At 42.7% G+C, this 16,409-nt stretch overlaps 1 protein-coding gene across 1 annotated transcript in view; it reads left to right on the top strand.

Annotated features, from left to right (window-relative positions):
* The window catches only part of PSMD7 (proteasome 26S subunit, non-ATPase 7), a 718,833-nt gene that overhangs the window by 584,812 nt on the left and 117,612 nt on the right, over positions 1-16,409 (top strand). The window contains exon 6 of the mRNA XM_044081778.1: positions 10,896-10,987. Within this exon, the coding sequence (XP_043937713.1) occupies positions 10,896-10,987 (92 nt within the window). The remainder of the gene's footprint in view (positions 1-10,895; positions 10,988-16,409) is intronic.

The following is a 16,409-nucleotide window of genomic DNA, read 5'->3' as shown; positions in this document are numbered from 1 at the left end:
TGTTTCCAAGGCTTCTCCCAGAGGCAGGCCAGGTTTAGCTTCTGTTGGTGTCACTCCTAGTTCAACAGGATCTGTGACCAAGAAGCACATGCTTAAAATGGCAGAAGATTTAATTACTTTGATTAGAGGTTCTTTGCCCCCTCCTGATAAGAGGCCTAGGGTGGAGCCAGAGTTGGGGAGTTTTGAGCAGGCTTCGGATGTTTCAGAGTCTTCGGCTGAAGACTTGCAGGAGTACTCTCCTTATTCTGATTCTGATGCAGATGATTCGACTCCTCCTGCTTCTCCTCCAGAGGATTTTTCTTTTTCAGAGACTCTTCATTCCATGAGGGAACATTTTAAGTGGGAAGGTCAGGACTTCTCTGATTCCAGGAAAAGGCTTAGGAATTTTTGCTTTTACCCCAGCATAGGCCTTTGGCTATACCACCTGTTCTGGATGTTGTGGAAGATGTGTTTGCAGAGGCTTCACTTAATCCTGATTCTTTGCCTCCTGCTCCTGTTAAACCGGATAGGTATTACAGGGTGCCTGAGGCTCATAAATATCTTTATAAGAGTCCTAGGGCGGACCCAGAAACTGTTAGTCAGGGACCTAAGGGTGTCAAGGCCTCTGTTGTAAAAATCCGGTTCCTCCAGATAAAGAGGCCAGAGCTTTGGATAGATGGGGAAAGAAAGTCTATACTTCTTCCACCTTAGCTATGAGGGCTTTGAATTGCCAGTTTCACATGTTGAAATATCAAAACTATCTTCTTTCTCAATTGAAGTCTAAGGTAGATGCTCTGGCGGAAGGCATTGAGTGTAAAGAATTACAAGATTTGGTGCATGTCTCGAACAGGTGGGTAAGCATTCTTTGCAATGTGGTTTTGATGCTGTACAGGCCTCGTCTAGGGTGGCTGCCACTGGTTCAGTTCTTCGCAGGCACGCCTGGCTGAGGGATCAGAATTTATCTGACCATGTTAAGACAAGGATTTTGGATGCTCCTTTACAGTCTGATGTATTGTTTGGTTCACCTGTGGAGTCAGTCTTGAAGAAAATGGAAGACAAGGCTAAGTCTATGCAGGCTGTTAAAGATTTTTTGCAAGTTCAGCCTCCAAAGTTTAGTAGAAATTGGCCTGCTAAGGGGTGGACGTATCCTTCTTATGATTCTCAGTCTAGGGGTAGATCTAGACGTGGTAGGGGCAGAGCTCAGAGTTCCTTCAGACCTAGAACGGGGAGTTCACCTGCACAGTCTTCGGGTGAGGGCAGGGGCCAGTCCTTTCGTAAACAGGCCCAATGACCTACCTTTTCAGCTGCCAGATCCTTCTTGCCTGGCAGCACCTTTGGGAGGAAGGTTGGCACTCTTCAAGGAAAATTGGAGTTTGATTACTCAAGACAGATGGGTATTGGATATCATACACCAAGGTTACAAGTTTTATTTCCATACCTTGCCTCCTTTCAAAGGCATGCCAGACGTTCCTCCTCAGCAAAGACTAGAGGCTCACAAACAAATTTCTCTGCTACTTCAAATAGGGACATACAACCGGTCCCTCTACCAGAAGTGGGCCTAGGATTTTATTCTCGCCTGTTCCTAGTACCAAAGAAGGGGAACACGTGGAGACCAATTTTGGATTTATCTATCCTCAACACATATCTGGACATTCCCAAGTTCAAAATGTTGACGTTACAACAGCTTTTGCCTCTGCTGGGCAAAGATCACTGGATGGTGACTCTGGATCTCAAGGAGGCTTACCTTCATGTTCCTATCAGGCTCAGTTGCAGGAAGTATCTGCGTTTTCGGGCTGGGACTTCTCATTATCAGTTCTCTGCATTGCCCTTTGGCTTATCTACTGTGCCCAGAGTGTTCACGAAAGTTCTGGCTCCAGTGATAGCTTTCTTCAGGCTAAGAGGAATACAGATCTATCCTTATTTGGACGATTGCCTGATTCTGGCCCAAGAAAAGGACGAACTTCTTCATCATTTACAGTATGTGATAGCAGTGCTAAGATGCCTGGGGTATTCTGTGAACGAAATAAAGTCCAGTCTAGTACCCTCTCAGGACATGTGCTTTCTGGGTGTGAGACTGAATACAGCATCCCAGATGGCCTTTTGACCCCGGACAAACAAAAGAATCTTTCTCTTTACTTCCATCAATTGTCTCATCAGTCCAGGCTGACTGCAAGGACAGTCCTTCAAGCCTTGGGGTTCATGGCATCTTGTATTCTGGTGCTTCCCAATGCCAAACTGCATATGAGGAAGCTACAATGGTATCTCAAAAATGTATGGACACAGCACTGCCAAGATATGGACACTGTCATTCAGATAATACCTTGCATTCAAAAGGAGTTTTTGTGGTGGGCTCAGGAATGACACCTAAACAAGGGACTCTCTGTGACCCGACCAGAGGCGAGTCAGATTCTAACGACAGATGCCTCAGATAAAGCTTGGGGAGCTCATCTAAATGGAAAGTGGGTACAAGACACGTGGCCTGCCAGACTTCAACATCTACATATCAACTTGAAGGAGATGTTAGCAGTCCAATTTGCATTAATAGCTTTCAAGGATTTACTTCTTCCAGGGCAGGTGTTGGTTCTAACAGACAACACAACTGTCATGTGGTACATCAACAAGCAAGGGGAACGATTCTTATCCTCTATGCAGACAAGCAATGATTTTGTGGGAGACTGCTCTCAGTTTACAGCTGAATCTTCAGGCAAGGTTTCTGCCGGGAGCACAGAACTCCTTAGCAGATTTGTTGAGCAGACAAATTATGGATCCCCACGAGTGGAAATTGGATCCTCATGTATTTCAGAAATTGACAGTGTTATGGGGAACTCCAGACATAGATCTGTTCGCTTCTCCACTAAACTACCAGCTGCCAAAGTTTTGCACAAAAAGGTTTCATCCCACAACTTGGAAAGTGGATGCTCTTTCATTCAATTGGAGCAATCTTCATGTGTATGCCTTTCCACCTCTGCCTCTCCTCCCAAAGGTACTCCTGAAGGTCAGACAGGACAAGCCAAAGATGATTTTAATAGCTCCAGATTGGCCTCGACAGCACTGGTACCCATTACTGAGAAGTCTGGTACGGGAGCCTCCATGGCCTTTGCCTTCGATTCCACACCTGCTGTCTCAGGAGAACAGTCATTTACTCAATGTCAAACTTCACTCTCTTCATCTAACAGCCTGTCATATTCTGTTTTAAACCCTGGAGGGTCTCAGCTTCCACAGCAAGTTTTGAATGTTATTTTGGAGGCCAGAAGGCCTAGTACACGGAAAGTGTACGCAGATAAATGGAAGAGATTTTTATTTTGGAGTACAGCAAAGGAATTTGATGTTTCTAAGCCTAATTTAAGTGTGGCTCTTCAATATCTTACTGAGTTACTGGACAAAGGTTTGTCCTCTTCTATTAAGGTTCATGCTGCAGCAATTTCTGCTCACTATGACTGTGACCCACCATTGTTTTCTCATCCTTTGTTTAAGCAATTCCTTAGACGGGCAAAGAATATAAGACCCCACGAGAGCTCCTACTCCTGCTTGGGATCTCAATTTTGTGTTGGAGAAACTCACTCTACAACCTTTTGAGCCTGCAGCTACTGCCGAGTTGAAATATTTATCATGGAAGACTGCTTTTTTGTTGGCCATTACCTCTGCGAGAAGGGTTTCTGAATTACAGGCCCTTATGGCGGTTGAGCCTTTCTTAATTTTCCATAAGGATAGGGTATCTTTGCACTAATCCTTCCTTTATGCCTAAAGTGGTTTCTAGTGTGGCTTTAAACCAAACTATTCATTTGCCTACTTTTTATGCAAACCCCAAAATAAAGGTGAAAAGATTTTGCACACTTTGGATATACACAGGCAGTTGCGATATTATTTGAGCAGAACTAAAGGGTTCAGGCAGTCTCAGCAGTTATTTGTTTCATTTGCTTTGGGTTCTCAGGGCAAGCCTGTGTCAAAACAAACTATTTCTAAGTGGATTGGGTTTTGTATTGCTTTCTGTTATTCCCATCATGGTAAGGAGATTCCAGCTGGGATTAGGCCTCATTCCACTAGGGCTACTGCCACTTCTACAGCTTTTTAAGGGGGGTGGCAACTAAAGATATTTTGGAGGCAGCTACTTGGAGTTCAGTGCATACTTTCTCTAAACATTACCACCTTCCACTTTACTCTAAATCTAGGGCTGGTTTTGCCACTGCAATTTTACAGGGCATTTTGGCAGCTCCTACTGCTTTATAATTTTGCCATCCTCCCTTACCTCTGCTTTGGGATTCTACCCAAGTGTAAGGACTGCAGCAATGTGAGATGAAGAACATAGTACAGTTTTGTACCTACCATAAATGTAGATGTTCAAGATCCACATTGCTGCAGTCCAATTTACCCTCCTCCTTCCCTCTGTAGTTACAGGCGGTTGTGTGGTTTGGGTTGTGAATATTGTGGATATTGTATATATTGTACATATGATTAGTGCAAGGGTGGTTGGTTGTTTTTTGCTGTCTTTTGATTTTGACCTTTCTTTTAGGGTCTTCTGACATCTGGGGCAAGAAAAGACTGAGGATATGACGTCGGTCATGCGCATTTGTACCCTGACGTCCTGATGTCAGTCTTAAGCGCCTTGACCGACGTCAGCCTAATACTTTGATATTCGGGCCGACCGAGGACAGCGGACTACCCAAGTGTAAGGACTGCAGCAATGTGGATCTTCGAACATCTACATTTATGGTAGGTACAAAACTGTACTTTCCTGAGTCCCACAAATTCCTTTTCAAAAATCCTGTTGCGAACCTTGAAACCATTTCTCAGGGGCCCAAGGGCATTAAGGCTTCTATTGCTAAAAATCCTACCCCTTCTGATAGAGACTCCGGGGTGCTGGATAAATGGGATAAAAAGGTTTATACTTCTGCAGCCTTAGCAATTAGAGCCTTAAACTGTCAATTCCATATACTAAAATATCAACAGCATATCATGGGACTGCTTTAACAGAAAATGATGTTGATTTCTGACTGTGTGGAGAATAAAGATTTGCAGGATTTATTGCATTCAGCTGAACAAGTTGGCAGACATAATTTGCAATGTGGTTTTGATTCTTTAGAGGTCTCTTGTAGGGCTGCTGTTACTGGGTCTGTGCTTTGAAGGCATGCTTGGCTTAAGGAGCAATCTCTGCCTGATCATGTTAAAGCAAAACTTTTGGATGCTCCTTTACAGCAGGATAGTTTATTTGCCAATAAGGCTGAAGAAGTTCTAAAAAAGGTGGAAGATAAAGCTAAATATATGCAAACTGTGAAAGATTTCTTACAAATGCAACCTCCTAGATTTCGTAGGCATTGGCCTAATATGAACTGATCCTTTCCAGCAGCTTCCAGAGCTACTACGGCCAAACCCAGACATTCCAAAACCACCAGGTTTCAGTCCCAAGGGACTTTCAGAACTAAACAGTGGGGTGCTTCCAGTTCCAAATCTGGAAACAAGGCACCACCCTATGGTAAAACAGTCTCAATGACTTTCCTTTGAAATTACCAAGCACTTACCTCTTAGCCGCCCCTTTGGGGGAAAACTGGCTCTTCATTCAAGAAACTGGCAACTTATAACCCAGGACAAATGGGTTTTAAGTATAGTGTCCCAGTGATATAGAATTCATTTCCACACGCTGCCAACTCCAAACGGGTGGCCAGACCTGCCCCCAAATCAGTGGGCAGAGGCTCAGACACAAGTACATTCCCTCCTAAACATGGGGTCTATTCAGCTAGCACCAGAAAAGGAAAAGGGACAAGGTTTCTATTCCAGACTTTTCCTGGTACTCAAAAAAGACAAATCATGGTATCCAATTCTGGACCTCTCTACTCTAAACACTTTTCTGGACATTCCAAAATTCAAGATTGTGATTCTTGTTACTTTCTATGCTAGGCAAGGATGCCTGGTTGACAACTCTTGACTTAAAAGAGGCTTACCTGCATATCCCAATTGGGGAAGCTTGCAGAAGATTCCTACGCTTCAAAGCAGGCTGCATGCATTAGCAGTTCTATGCACTACCCTTTGGCTTGTCTACTGTGCCCAGGATATTCACAAAGTACCTGGCTCCAGTAATTGCATTTTGCAGGCAAAGAAATATTCAAATATATCTATACCTGGACGAGCATCTAATTCGGGCAGAAAACCAGGCCATTCTTCTAAAACACCTGGCATTTGTAAAAAAGAGTTCTAACCTGCCAAGGGTACACCATAAACGAAAAGAAATCTCAACTGGTACCCTCTCAAAAAAATTACATTCCTGGGTGCAAGCTTGAATACAACTGCCCAGATGGCTCTCCTTACGCCAGAAAAGCAAATTCATTTTTTGACTTACTTCAAACAGGTGGCCACAAAAACCCTGCTATCTGCAAGGCAAATACTGCAAGCCTTGGGGGTTCATGGCCTCATGCATTCTTCCAATTCCATATGCAAGACTGCATATGAGGAAACTTGAGTGGTACTTAAAAAGTTTATGGAGTCAACATTGTCACAGCCTGGAAACAATGATTCCTATCATGCCTTGCCTGCGCCTTGAGTTTCTATGGCGGGCAGAGGCCTGCTGCCATTCACACCACCCCCTGCTGCCCAAACCCTAACTACAGACGCATCAGATTATGCATGGGGGCGGCTCATCTGGCAGGGAAGTGCATTCAGGGCAAATGGAGCCCAAATCAAATGCACCTTCATATCAATCAAAAAGAAATGCTAGCTGTACAGAATACCTTCAAGGACTACCTTCATCCAGGACAATTGCTGATAAAGACGGACATAAACAAGCAGGGGGGTACACATTCCTACCCCGTCTGCAGACTAGCCATGGCATTGTGGAACACGGCCTTGAGCTACCAAGTACAACTACAAGCTCAATTCCTGCCAGGAAAGCAGAATGTTCTGGCAGACGAACTAAGCAGAAATCTCATGGACCCTCACATGGAAACTGGAACCACGGATTTTCAACATGTTGACACGCAAATGGGGGAGCCCAGACATTGATCTTTTTGGCTCACCACAGAACTACCAGTTGGACAAAATTTGCACAAATACTCATCACAAAAAAGCCAGGAAAGTGGATGCTCTGTCCTTCAGCTGGAAAATCCTATCAGTCTATGCCTTTCCCCCTCTGCCTTTGCTCACCAAAGTTCTACTAAAAGTCAAACAGGACAAACCAAAAATGATTTTGATTGCTCCAGACTGGCCTCGCCAACACTGGTACCCACTCCTGCGGCAGTGTGTCACACATTTCACCGTGGCACCTGCCTCAGACACCTTCCTTATTGTCTCAGCAGGAGAACCAAATTCTGCACCCTCAGCTCCAAACATCGAATCTTGCAGCCTGGCTAATCACTTAAATTCACCCTTAGCATCCCTCAGCAAACCTGTGATGGATGTCATTTTGGAGGCGAGAAGACCTAGTACTAGAAAATCTTATGCTGACAAATGGAAAAGATTCTGTGCCTGGAATCAGTCTCAAGGGATGAGCACAGCAGTGCCCAATTTACCTCAGATTTTGCAATACTTAACTGAGATGCTTCACAAGGGCCTGTGTTTTTCTTCCATAAAAATGCATGCCTCAGCCATTTCAGCTCATTACAACACAGACTCCCCCTTTTCTCTCATCCTCTTCTAAAGCAGTATCTCAGAGGGGCCAAAAACATGAGAACACCCAGGAGAGCTCCAACCCCTGCCTGGGACCTTAACTTTGTATTGGAGAAACTCACTCTACCTCCTTTCGAGTCAGCTGCTACTGCAGACTTAAAATTTCTTTCCTGGAAAACGGCCTTCCTTTTAGCAATCACTTCAGCTAGAAGGATATCTGAGTTACAGGCCTTATGGCAGTGGAGCCTTTCATCAGTCAATCCATCATTCATGCCCAAGGTGGTATCCAGTGTGGTTCTTAATCAGTCCATTCATTTGCCATCTTTCTTTCCCAATCCACAGAACAAGGGAGAGCGGATTTTGCATTCATTGGATGTACACAGATAATTTAGATTTTACTTAGACAGGACTAAATCTCGAAGAAAATCTGAACTTCTGGTAGCATTTGCTGCAGGGGCAGAGGGGAAGGCTATTTCAAAGCAAACATTTCTAAATGGATTAGCTAATTTCTGTTATAAGCACCATGGAAAAACCTGTCCCTCAGGGGATCAGATCTCATTCCACCAGGGCTGCATCTACTTCAGCAGCCTTTCTTAGAGGTGTTCCTACCAGGGATATTCTAGAAGCTGCTACCTGGAGTTCAGTTCATACTTTCACCAAGCATTATCACTTATCAATTTTCTCTAAATCCAGAGCAGGCTTTGCCACTGCTGTTTTGCAGGGCCTTATAGCTGGTCCTAATGGTGTATAAATCCGTCCTCCCAACCTTAGCTTTGGGAATCTACCCAAATGTAATGACTGCAATAGTGAAACACAATGAACATAGTACAGTTGTGTACACTTACCATAAATGTAGATGTTCGAGTGTATTCACTGTTGCAGTCCTGGTTACCCTCCCTCTAGCCCCCTATTTTTCTTTTACTATACCTCTTCTTTCTTTTACTATGCTTAAAAGCCTTTTTGGTGTATTTGCTTTTGTATGGAGGTATATTTTTGTGTTTCTAATTATGTATATGTATGTATATATATATATTTTTTGCTCCCCATTTGGGGGGCACCTGACACCTGGGGCAAAAAAAACTGATTTAATGGCATCGTCTGCATGTTTTATACCCCTAACGACCTGACATCATGGAAGAAGGGACAGCAACCAACGCAGGACCCAAGACTTTGTTAATCAGGCTGACTGAGACCTGCCAGCAGATTACCAAATGTAAGGACTGCAACAGTGAATACACTCGACCATCTACATTTATAGTAAGTGTACACACCTGTACTTTACTGAAATTTACCCTGAAGCACAAAAGTCCACTGGCTGCCTCTGCTGAGTCTGTTTTCACAGTGGGAGAGCTAGAATTAAGTTGCTACTCAGTGTGCAGCCGTCTTGGAAGTTCTGTGTGCCTTTCCTGTTAGAACCATCAGCTAAATTCATTGTGTTGTTCAAAGTGTTATATTCTGAAAAATGTTTTGTAACGCTTCTTTTTTATTTATTTATTTATTGAGATGTTCTTTTATTTCTAGGTACCACCTGTAGTTTTGTATAGCCATTTTGCCCTTTGGTTTGTAACAAAAATATATATCTAATTTTTCCAGGCTGCCAAACTCTGTATCTATCTGCATGTTAACATTGTTTTGTTCTTATGAAGTAGCAACCACAAATACTTTTTTTTTTGTTTTCTGTCATTTTGTGATTTATCTAAATGTGCATAAGTATTGGCAGGCATTACACATGTTTGAGTGCTGTCCTTTACATAACAGCAGCATGCAAAATGGAAAAAGTGATGGTATTAAGGGGGTTTGTCCTGAAGGCGGTCTTGAAGTAATCTAGATTGTCATTTGAAGTTGAGATGTAATTCAAGCCAGAATGCCTTTTTTTAGATTTGTCAATGTCCAAATTTACAAAACCACTGGAGACAGACAGGTAGCATGTAGATGTTCTTCATGTTTCACTGTTGCAAGTCATCACATTTGGGTTATCTGCTTGCAGTAGCCCTCAGTTGGCCTGATTATCAAAGTCTTGGGTCCTGCGTTGGTAGATGACATTGAACATTATCATTTTTCCCATTAAGAGTAATTGTCTTTAATGGTAGGAGGCCAGTCGAAGTGCATTTATAAACAATTACAGTAAGATACTGTGTGAATTTCATTAAATATGTCAGACTTCTTTTATACTTTCAGGAGACTGTCTTTTATGTGCAAAGAGCAAAACTAGCCAAAAATAGGTTGCAAATAAACGGACATTCCCTCGGAGAATGGTCAGTTAACGGGTTTAAACGACATCATATCACTGTTGCATTACTTATCGGACTGTTTTTGGCACGTGAATAATAGTGACCACTTTAGACAGTACAGAAGCTTCTGTATTTCTGTTTAAAACATAATGAAAAATGTCTTCAGGGTTTTTTTTTTTTTTTTTTTTTGGTAACATTGTTTTTTTAAGGCTACTCTGTCCTGTTGGATCACTTCCAGTGACTGCTTTTCATCCTCTTTCACCTTCTGCCAATGCATTTGATTGTCTGTTAGGATATTTATTGATGTGCTGTTTTTAATTCCTGTATTTACATTATAGCTTTCAGTTTTATGAGTTGCAGCTGGTGAGTCTGTCGTTGTTCTTGGTGCATTGTGTTTTACAGTATGCTACCACTGCCAGATGTTTACATTCTGCAGATTTATACACATTGTGTGGCTTGGCTAGTTTTCCTAAAGCCACTCCTCAAAAGGGCTGTTGCATTTCAGTGGTTTGGTTATTCCTAGTTAGGAAAAGGTTTAGGATGTGGTGTCTGAACTTCTCTAATTTGTCAAAATGAATTTGGTTTCCAGGGCTATTACTGGGCCATTATTTTTTGGGTATAGTTCCTTTTGCTTGTTGACTGTAAAAGTTTGTTTGGCAGTTAGCATAAGAGGACTAAAGCTCTTTCTTGTTAATGAACTGCTTCTTGTGCCAAGGGTGCAAAGTTTGAAGTCTTTCTACTTTTGTTTGCCCACTGTGTGACCTTGAGCAAGTCACTTAACCAGACAGTGCCTTGAAGCAGTTGGGAATTTAGGCTAGACTCCTTAATCGTGTCCTGGACTGCATGCATAGTAACTACTTTAGAATCTATGTGACAGTGCTTTAAATTAGATATCTCATTTTTTAATGTCTCTTGTGCAGCTATTTTATCGTAAATACAATGTGTTTTTTTTTTTTTTTTTTACAATCATTCTTTTTTATATTGATCAATTGTGTATGTCACTGTTTTGCTTTTGCTGTCCTTTGCAGTTAGCCTGTCATACTGAAACCAGTAAATTATTATTTTTTTGTTTTCATTTCTTGAAACTTTTAGGATGGAACACCGACTTCTAAGACTTTTGAACATGTGACTAGTGAAATTGGAGCTGAAGAAGCTGAGGAGGTTGGGGTAGAGCATTTACTGCGGTAAGTTATTGTATTAAACATGAAACCTAAAAGTATAATGTGAATATTCATGGTACATTAGGATGTTAACCATCCATTACATATGTATCTTGCATGATCAAACCTGTCCACTTCAAAAGAAGGATTGATTGGCATAGGTGGTACAAATCTGGCATCTTCAGGATTTCCACAAAACTTAAGCTCGTCCCCTTGCCCCCATAATGCACCTTGCTTCCTTCCCCTCTCGAGATCTCATTTGACGCAAATTACATTGGATGGATTTACCTAAACTTGAGCACATTTCTTCAGATTTTTTCCTATTTGGGGTGTTGAATTCTTGATTGAAGCAGGGCCAACTTAAATGAACTTACACCATAGGTGAAGGGCTCCACAACTCAACCCCACACCACCCCACCAACATTTATCACCATGTGCCCACCTAGTCCCCATCCAGATTACTCTCTTCTTCCTTTTTTCAGTCATTTGTTCATTCGTTCAGCATACACTAACTAGGCACGACTGCATTCTGATAACTATGGGTAAATAACTGCACTAAGGGGCCCCTAGGCGCCTAGAAACCATGGGGTCCTAGATGCTAAGAAGTGCATTTTGTAACTTTTTTATCCAGTGATGGCCTGAACAGTAATCCAAATTAAGGAAAGAAGTTCAGTCTTATTCTATAGATTTGCCTTTTTCCTGTATCTGTTCAACATATCCTAACTGATCAGGATTGTTCTGTAGTAACTGTGGAGGGAGTAACTGAATTAAGATGGGGGTCTGGGGGCTGCTAAACCATAAGAAATCATGAAGATTCTAAATGCTGTGAAGTGTATTTTACCTTTTCTTATTTTTTTTTTTCATGCTGTTATGTCCTTTACAGAATGATTTGTGAAAAGAAATTCAGTGCTTTCCACAACTTCGCCTTTTCCTATATCTTTTCAACATGCCCTAAATGACAAGGACTGCACTGAAATAACAGCATTAAGATGAGGGGTCTGGGGACTGCTAGGCCTACAGAAGTCATGAGGGTTCTGAATGCTTTCTTGTGCTTTATAGTTTTTAAAGTATCCTGTTAATCTAGTGATGACCTGAACAACAGTCACGATTAAAGAAATTCATTGTTACTTTTGAGTTTTGCATTTTCCTGCATTCTTTCATCACATCCTTAACTGATCGAGTGCAATGTAATAACTGTGGGTAAAATAATAGAATTAAGCTGGTGCATGCTATTTTTAGAAGCTCTGAAGTATATTTGAAAGCTTTTTCCCAACCTTTTTGTTATAATGATTTCCTGAACAAAAATTGGCTAAATAAAGAAATTTAAAATTTTCTTTTTTGAAGTAAAATACTACATTGTATCCAAAGCTTGATGCTAAAGATGACAGAATAGTCCATAATAATTTATGAAGATAAGTGCTTGCAAAGATGCACGTCATATGTGGAAGTAGTACTTGCTACTCTACTCCCTATCAAAAAAAAGAATAGTTCTCTTCTATGTATCCCACTCTAGTATTAGATTAAGGAAAAACAAAAGGAAAAGCCTCTTTGTTGGAAGTAATCCACTGTTCTGTTCTTGTAAATATTTTGTGGGCAGACAGCTTTTCAGAGTAAAATGTAGACATTCTCAAAATCGGCCAATAAAAACAGTAAGCAATCTTTGAGCTTTAAGGTGTCCAGTTTATTTAAAGTAATGAGTGCTTTTGTCTGTCCAACTTCATCAGATGCAGTGTTTCTTTCTGAAAAAAAAAAACTTACAATTGTAGTTGTTTAAATAACCCTAAACAAGGGGGGTGGTAGAGAACTGCCCTTATGATTGGTGGTAAGACTATGATTCCTGATTGGCTTATATCGGGGCCTGCTGGTTGGAAGGTAGATCTAGTCATTAATTAGAATGAGTTATAGATTGGCTAATAATCAAGCCAGCTTATTGGAAGTCCAAGTCCCTAATTAGAATGAGTCACAGGCTTGTTAGGCAGCTGTTCACTTTCATTTCCTTGTTAAGGAAAAATACTAATTTTACAGTGTTTTGAATCATCGCTTAAGACATGGGTAAACACACACACTCATACAAAAGAAAACAAACCATGCCAGCATGTTCACAGCCACAAACACTATGCATCACATACAAGCTTCCATACAGTTATTATCAGTCCAACAACATACAAATCGCTGAACTCCTGCCCTCCTCCAAATCCGACCCGTCCTGCAAAACACCACTCTGCATGTATTGTTCCCAGTCTGCGTTCCCCTTTATGCAGTTTGCTCCCACCTTTTTCAAAGATCCCACCCCAGCCCCTCCATCTCTGTTACAACACTCACAGCTTCGAGCACAGTCAGCTCAGACATTGATTTCCATTTTCCAGCAATTGTCTCTCTGGGAGCCACCAGAGTTAAACCCGACATGGACCAACCATGTCTAGGCAATCCAGATCTTGTACCCCATCTAAAAAAAAAATCTCTCTAGCTACACCAATTTGCTCACTCAAAACATTTGAAAGACCATTCTGCAGGGAATCCAACTCATTACAATCCAAAAATGCACGCTCCCAGCCATCTCCTTCCTCCCCACACACCTCTAACACTTGCCATCCACCCAAGGAAAAAAACCCTTGGAGTCTGCTTTGGGCACAAAAATACCCATGCAAACACCTCCAAGCAAAAATCTTGTAGACTGCATTGCACACCTGGGAGCCACACACAGTCCTCCCAGCGCCCTCCCCATGAACTGCCCATCCAATCTGTCTTGTCAGCTCCCCTCCACCGTCCCCTGGTTTGATTCCTACAGTCATCGTGCAGCATTTTACATACCCTACCAATCATCCCTTCCTCAAGAGCATCCTCTGTTCTAGACTTAACCAAAAACTCCATCCACAACAGGAAAGGCAGTCTCCAGCCTACAATCTAAATGTTGTCTCTGCCTCTTACCATTCTACCACCCCCTCTCTCCCCAGTCACCTGCTCCCAACAATTTGATTCATCTGCTAGTCTCTCCAGCTAAATTCCATCCCTATCCTGCTTTACTCACTTGTACCCTCAATTGCAGCCATCCCCATCGGCAGAATCTCCCCTCTCCATTCTCTCACCTGTGCAGTTCCTAGAATACTCTCTGCTACCCCACGAGTACATTTTGCATGGCTGCTGTTATTCTGCTCAAGGATCTACATCCAAAATCCCACTCTGTCTCCTTGCTTCCCAAACTCCCCACCTCCACGATGCTTCATCATCCAGCTCCACTCTGAACCACAACCCTCTGCTTGTCTTGTGTACATGAGCATGAACCATGTAGCTTCAAGACATCCATGTAAATCAGGCAATCCTATACCACCTTGCTTCACTGGAAGGACCAACCCATTCCACCAGACAACATCCTCCAACTCTTCACTAACCACTGTTCACAACTTCTCCTTTAGCAGACAAAAATATACCTGACCTGCACATAAAACCAGATGGAATAAAAACGTCTTCATTGCCCGTATCCTGCCATCTGCATCCACAAACAAGAGCTTCCAGTTTCTTGGTTCCTATACTGTACTCTCTTTCGTCTTTTCCAACATATCAAAAACTGCCACAATAGTATCCTCTCCAGCCTACACTCCTAAATACTTCAATTCATCTTGTGTCCATAAGCATGAACATCACTAAACCAGTTCATGCATGGGGACAAAATACACTGCCTCGTTCTGTCTGCATCAATTCCATATAAAAAAAAAAAAATGTCCCAGAATGCTCCACAACACTGAAATACCCACCCCCAGCTCCATCAGCCACAAAATAATATCTGCAAACAAAGCCAACCCCACTTGATAACCACACCAACATATCCCCAAATGTCCGAGTCCCCAAGCTTCTCTGCTAGTGGTTTCAAATACAGTGCAGACAGCAAAGGGGGAAGAGGAACCCTTGCCCGGATACAATCCATCAGAGCAGAACACCCCTACTCCAACTCTTGCCTCCAATCCCACATACATCCCCCAGTCAACCTCCCCACTGGATTCTGGAATGCAAATAGGTAGGTTCATAGGTAAGTACTAGGCTATCTGCCCAAGGGCATTTATAAGCCTAGCCAGAGTGTGTTGGCTTTCGCCATCCCCTTAGATTAGTTCCCTGTGCCTCTCACCAGCAGAGCCATTAGTTCCCTGCACCTCTGTCCAGCCGAGCCACTGCAGTGATCCCCAGGGTAAATTTTCTGTTTCCCATCCACCCGTCAAGGTTTCTCTTGGAGTGCTAGTGAGGGGCTCTGCCTGATGTATATTGGAATCTTGTTCCAAAGCATGGGGAGTCTCTGGGTCAGGAATCTTTCCCTCCAGCATGTCCTATGTATCGTTGTGGTAAGGTTTATATCCCTAGAGCGTGTGGCTCTCAGGGATTTTTTTTTTTTTTTTTAGGTGGAGCATGTCCATCAATTCTGGGTTGGACATGGCCTTGTATGTCAAGCAGAGATCACCTCTGAGTAAGCGGTATGCAACAGAGTACAGCTGGAGTGTCTTTAGTCGGGCTGCATAGGTCATCTGTTTGAGGCCAGTAATCCTCTTGGTGAGGTACTTTTGTGGTCTTTCCAGCTGTTGCAGGTGTCTTGTAAGGTACATACCAAAAGGGGCATTGTATTCTATAATGGGTCTAATAAGTGATGAGTAGAGAGGCACAATAACCTCCTTTGTTCTGGATGCGAACCCTTTTGAGATTAGGTGGGCCACGTAGAAGGATTTTCTAACCACCTTGGCAATATGATTATCAAAGGAGAGATTGCGATCTACTTGGGTCCCCAGATCCCTTATTACTTTTTCTGTATTTAGGGGACTACCACGTATGTGGTAGTTTGTGGGTACTTTGTTTTTTCTAAAGGGGATGACTATGCACTTTTTGGCATTCAGCTTAAGGCCATGATTTTGACACCAGGTATCCGTCTCAGTGAGACCCCTCTGGAGGGTGTCTGTATCAACCGGAGAATCAATTATGGCCCCTAGTTTGCAGTCGTCTGCGAACTTGGTCAGCCAAAGTCCTTTGCTTTCCTGTACCTCTGAGAAGTATATACCAAACAGGAGGAGTCCTAGGACTGAGCCCTGGGAGACGCCACTTGTAACCGGTTTAGAGTCGGACCTAGAGTCTGCAACTCTCACCGTGTGGGTTCTGTCCGTGAGCCAATTTGCAACCCATCTCGTGACGTAGGGGTTAATGTTCAGGTTGGTGAGTTTGTCTATAATACCAAAATTGGAAATTGTGTTGAAAGCCTTTGCAAGGTCTAGTCTAGGTAGGCTGTGTGGACCTCCTTACCCTCATCTAATGCCTTGGTAACTGTCTCAAAGAAGTCCACCAGGTTTAGGAGGCATGATCTGCCCTTAACAAAGCCAAACTGGGTGGGGTCCAAAGTTTGGAGGCTCCCAATGTCTCTATTAGAGTTCCATGATGATGCACTCCATAGCCTTGCAGACCAGGCTAGTCAGGC

The sequence above is a fragment of the Protopterus annectens genome, chromosome 8.part1, assembly GCF_019279795.1.
Source record: "Protopterus annectens isolate FY-2018-M chromosome 8.part1, PAN1.0, whole genome shotgun sequence".
Classification (NCBI taxonomy): domain Eukaryota; kingdom Metazoa; phylum Chordata; order Ceratodontiformes; family Protopteridae; genus Protopterus; species Protopterus annectens.
The sequence above is the reverse complement of the archived record's forward strand: the minus strand, read 5'-3'. Positions and strand labels throughout refer to the sequence as shown.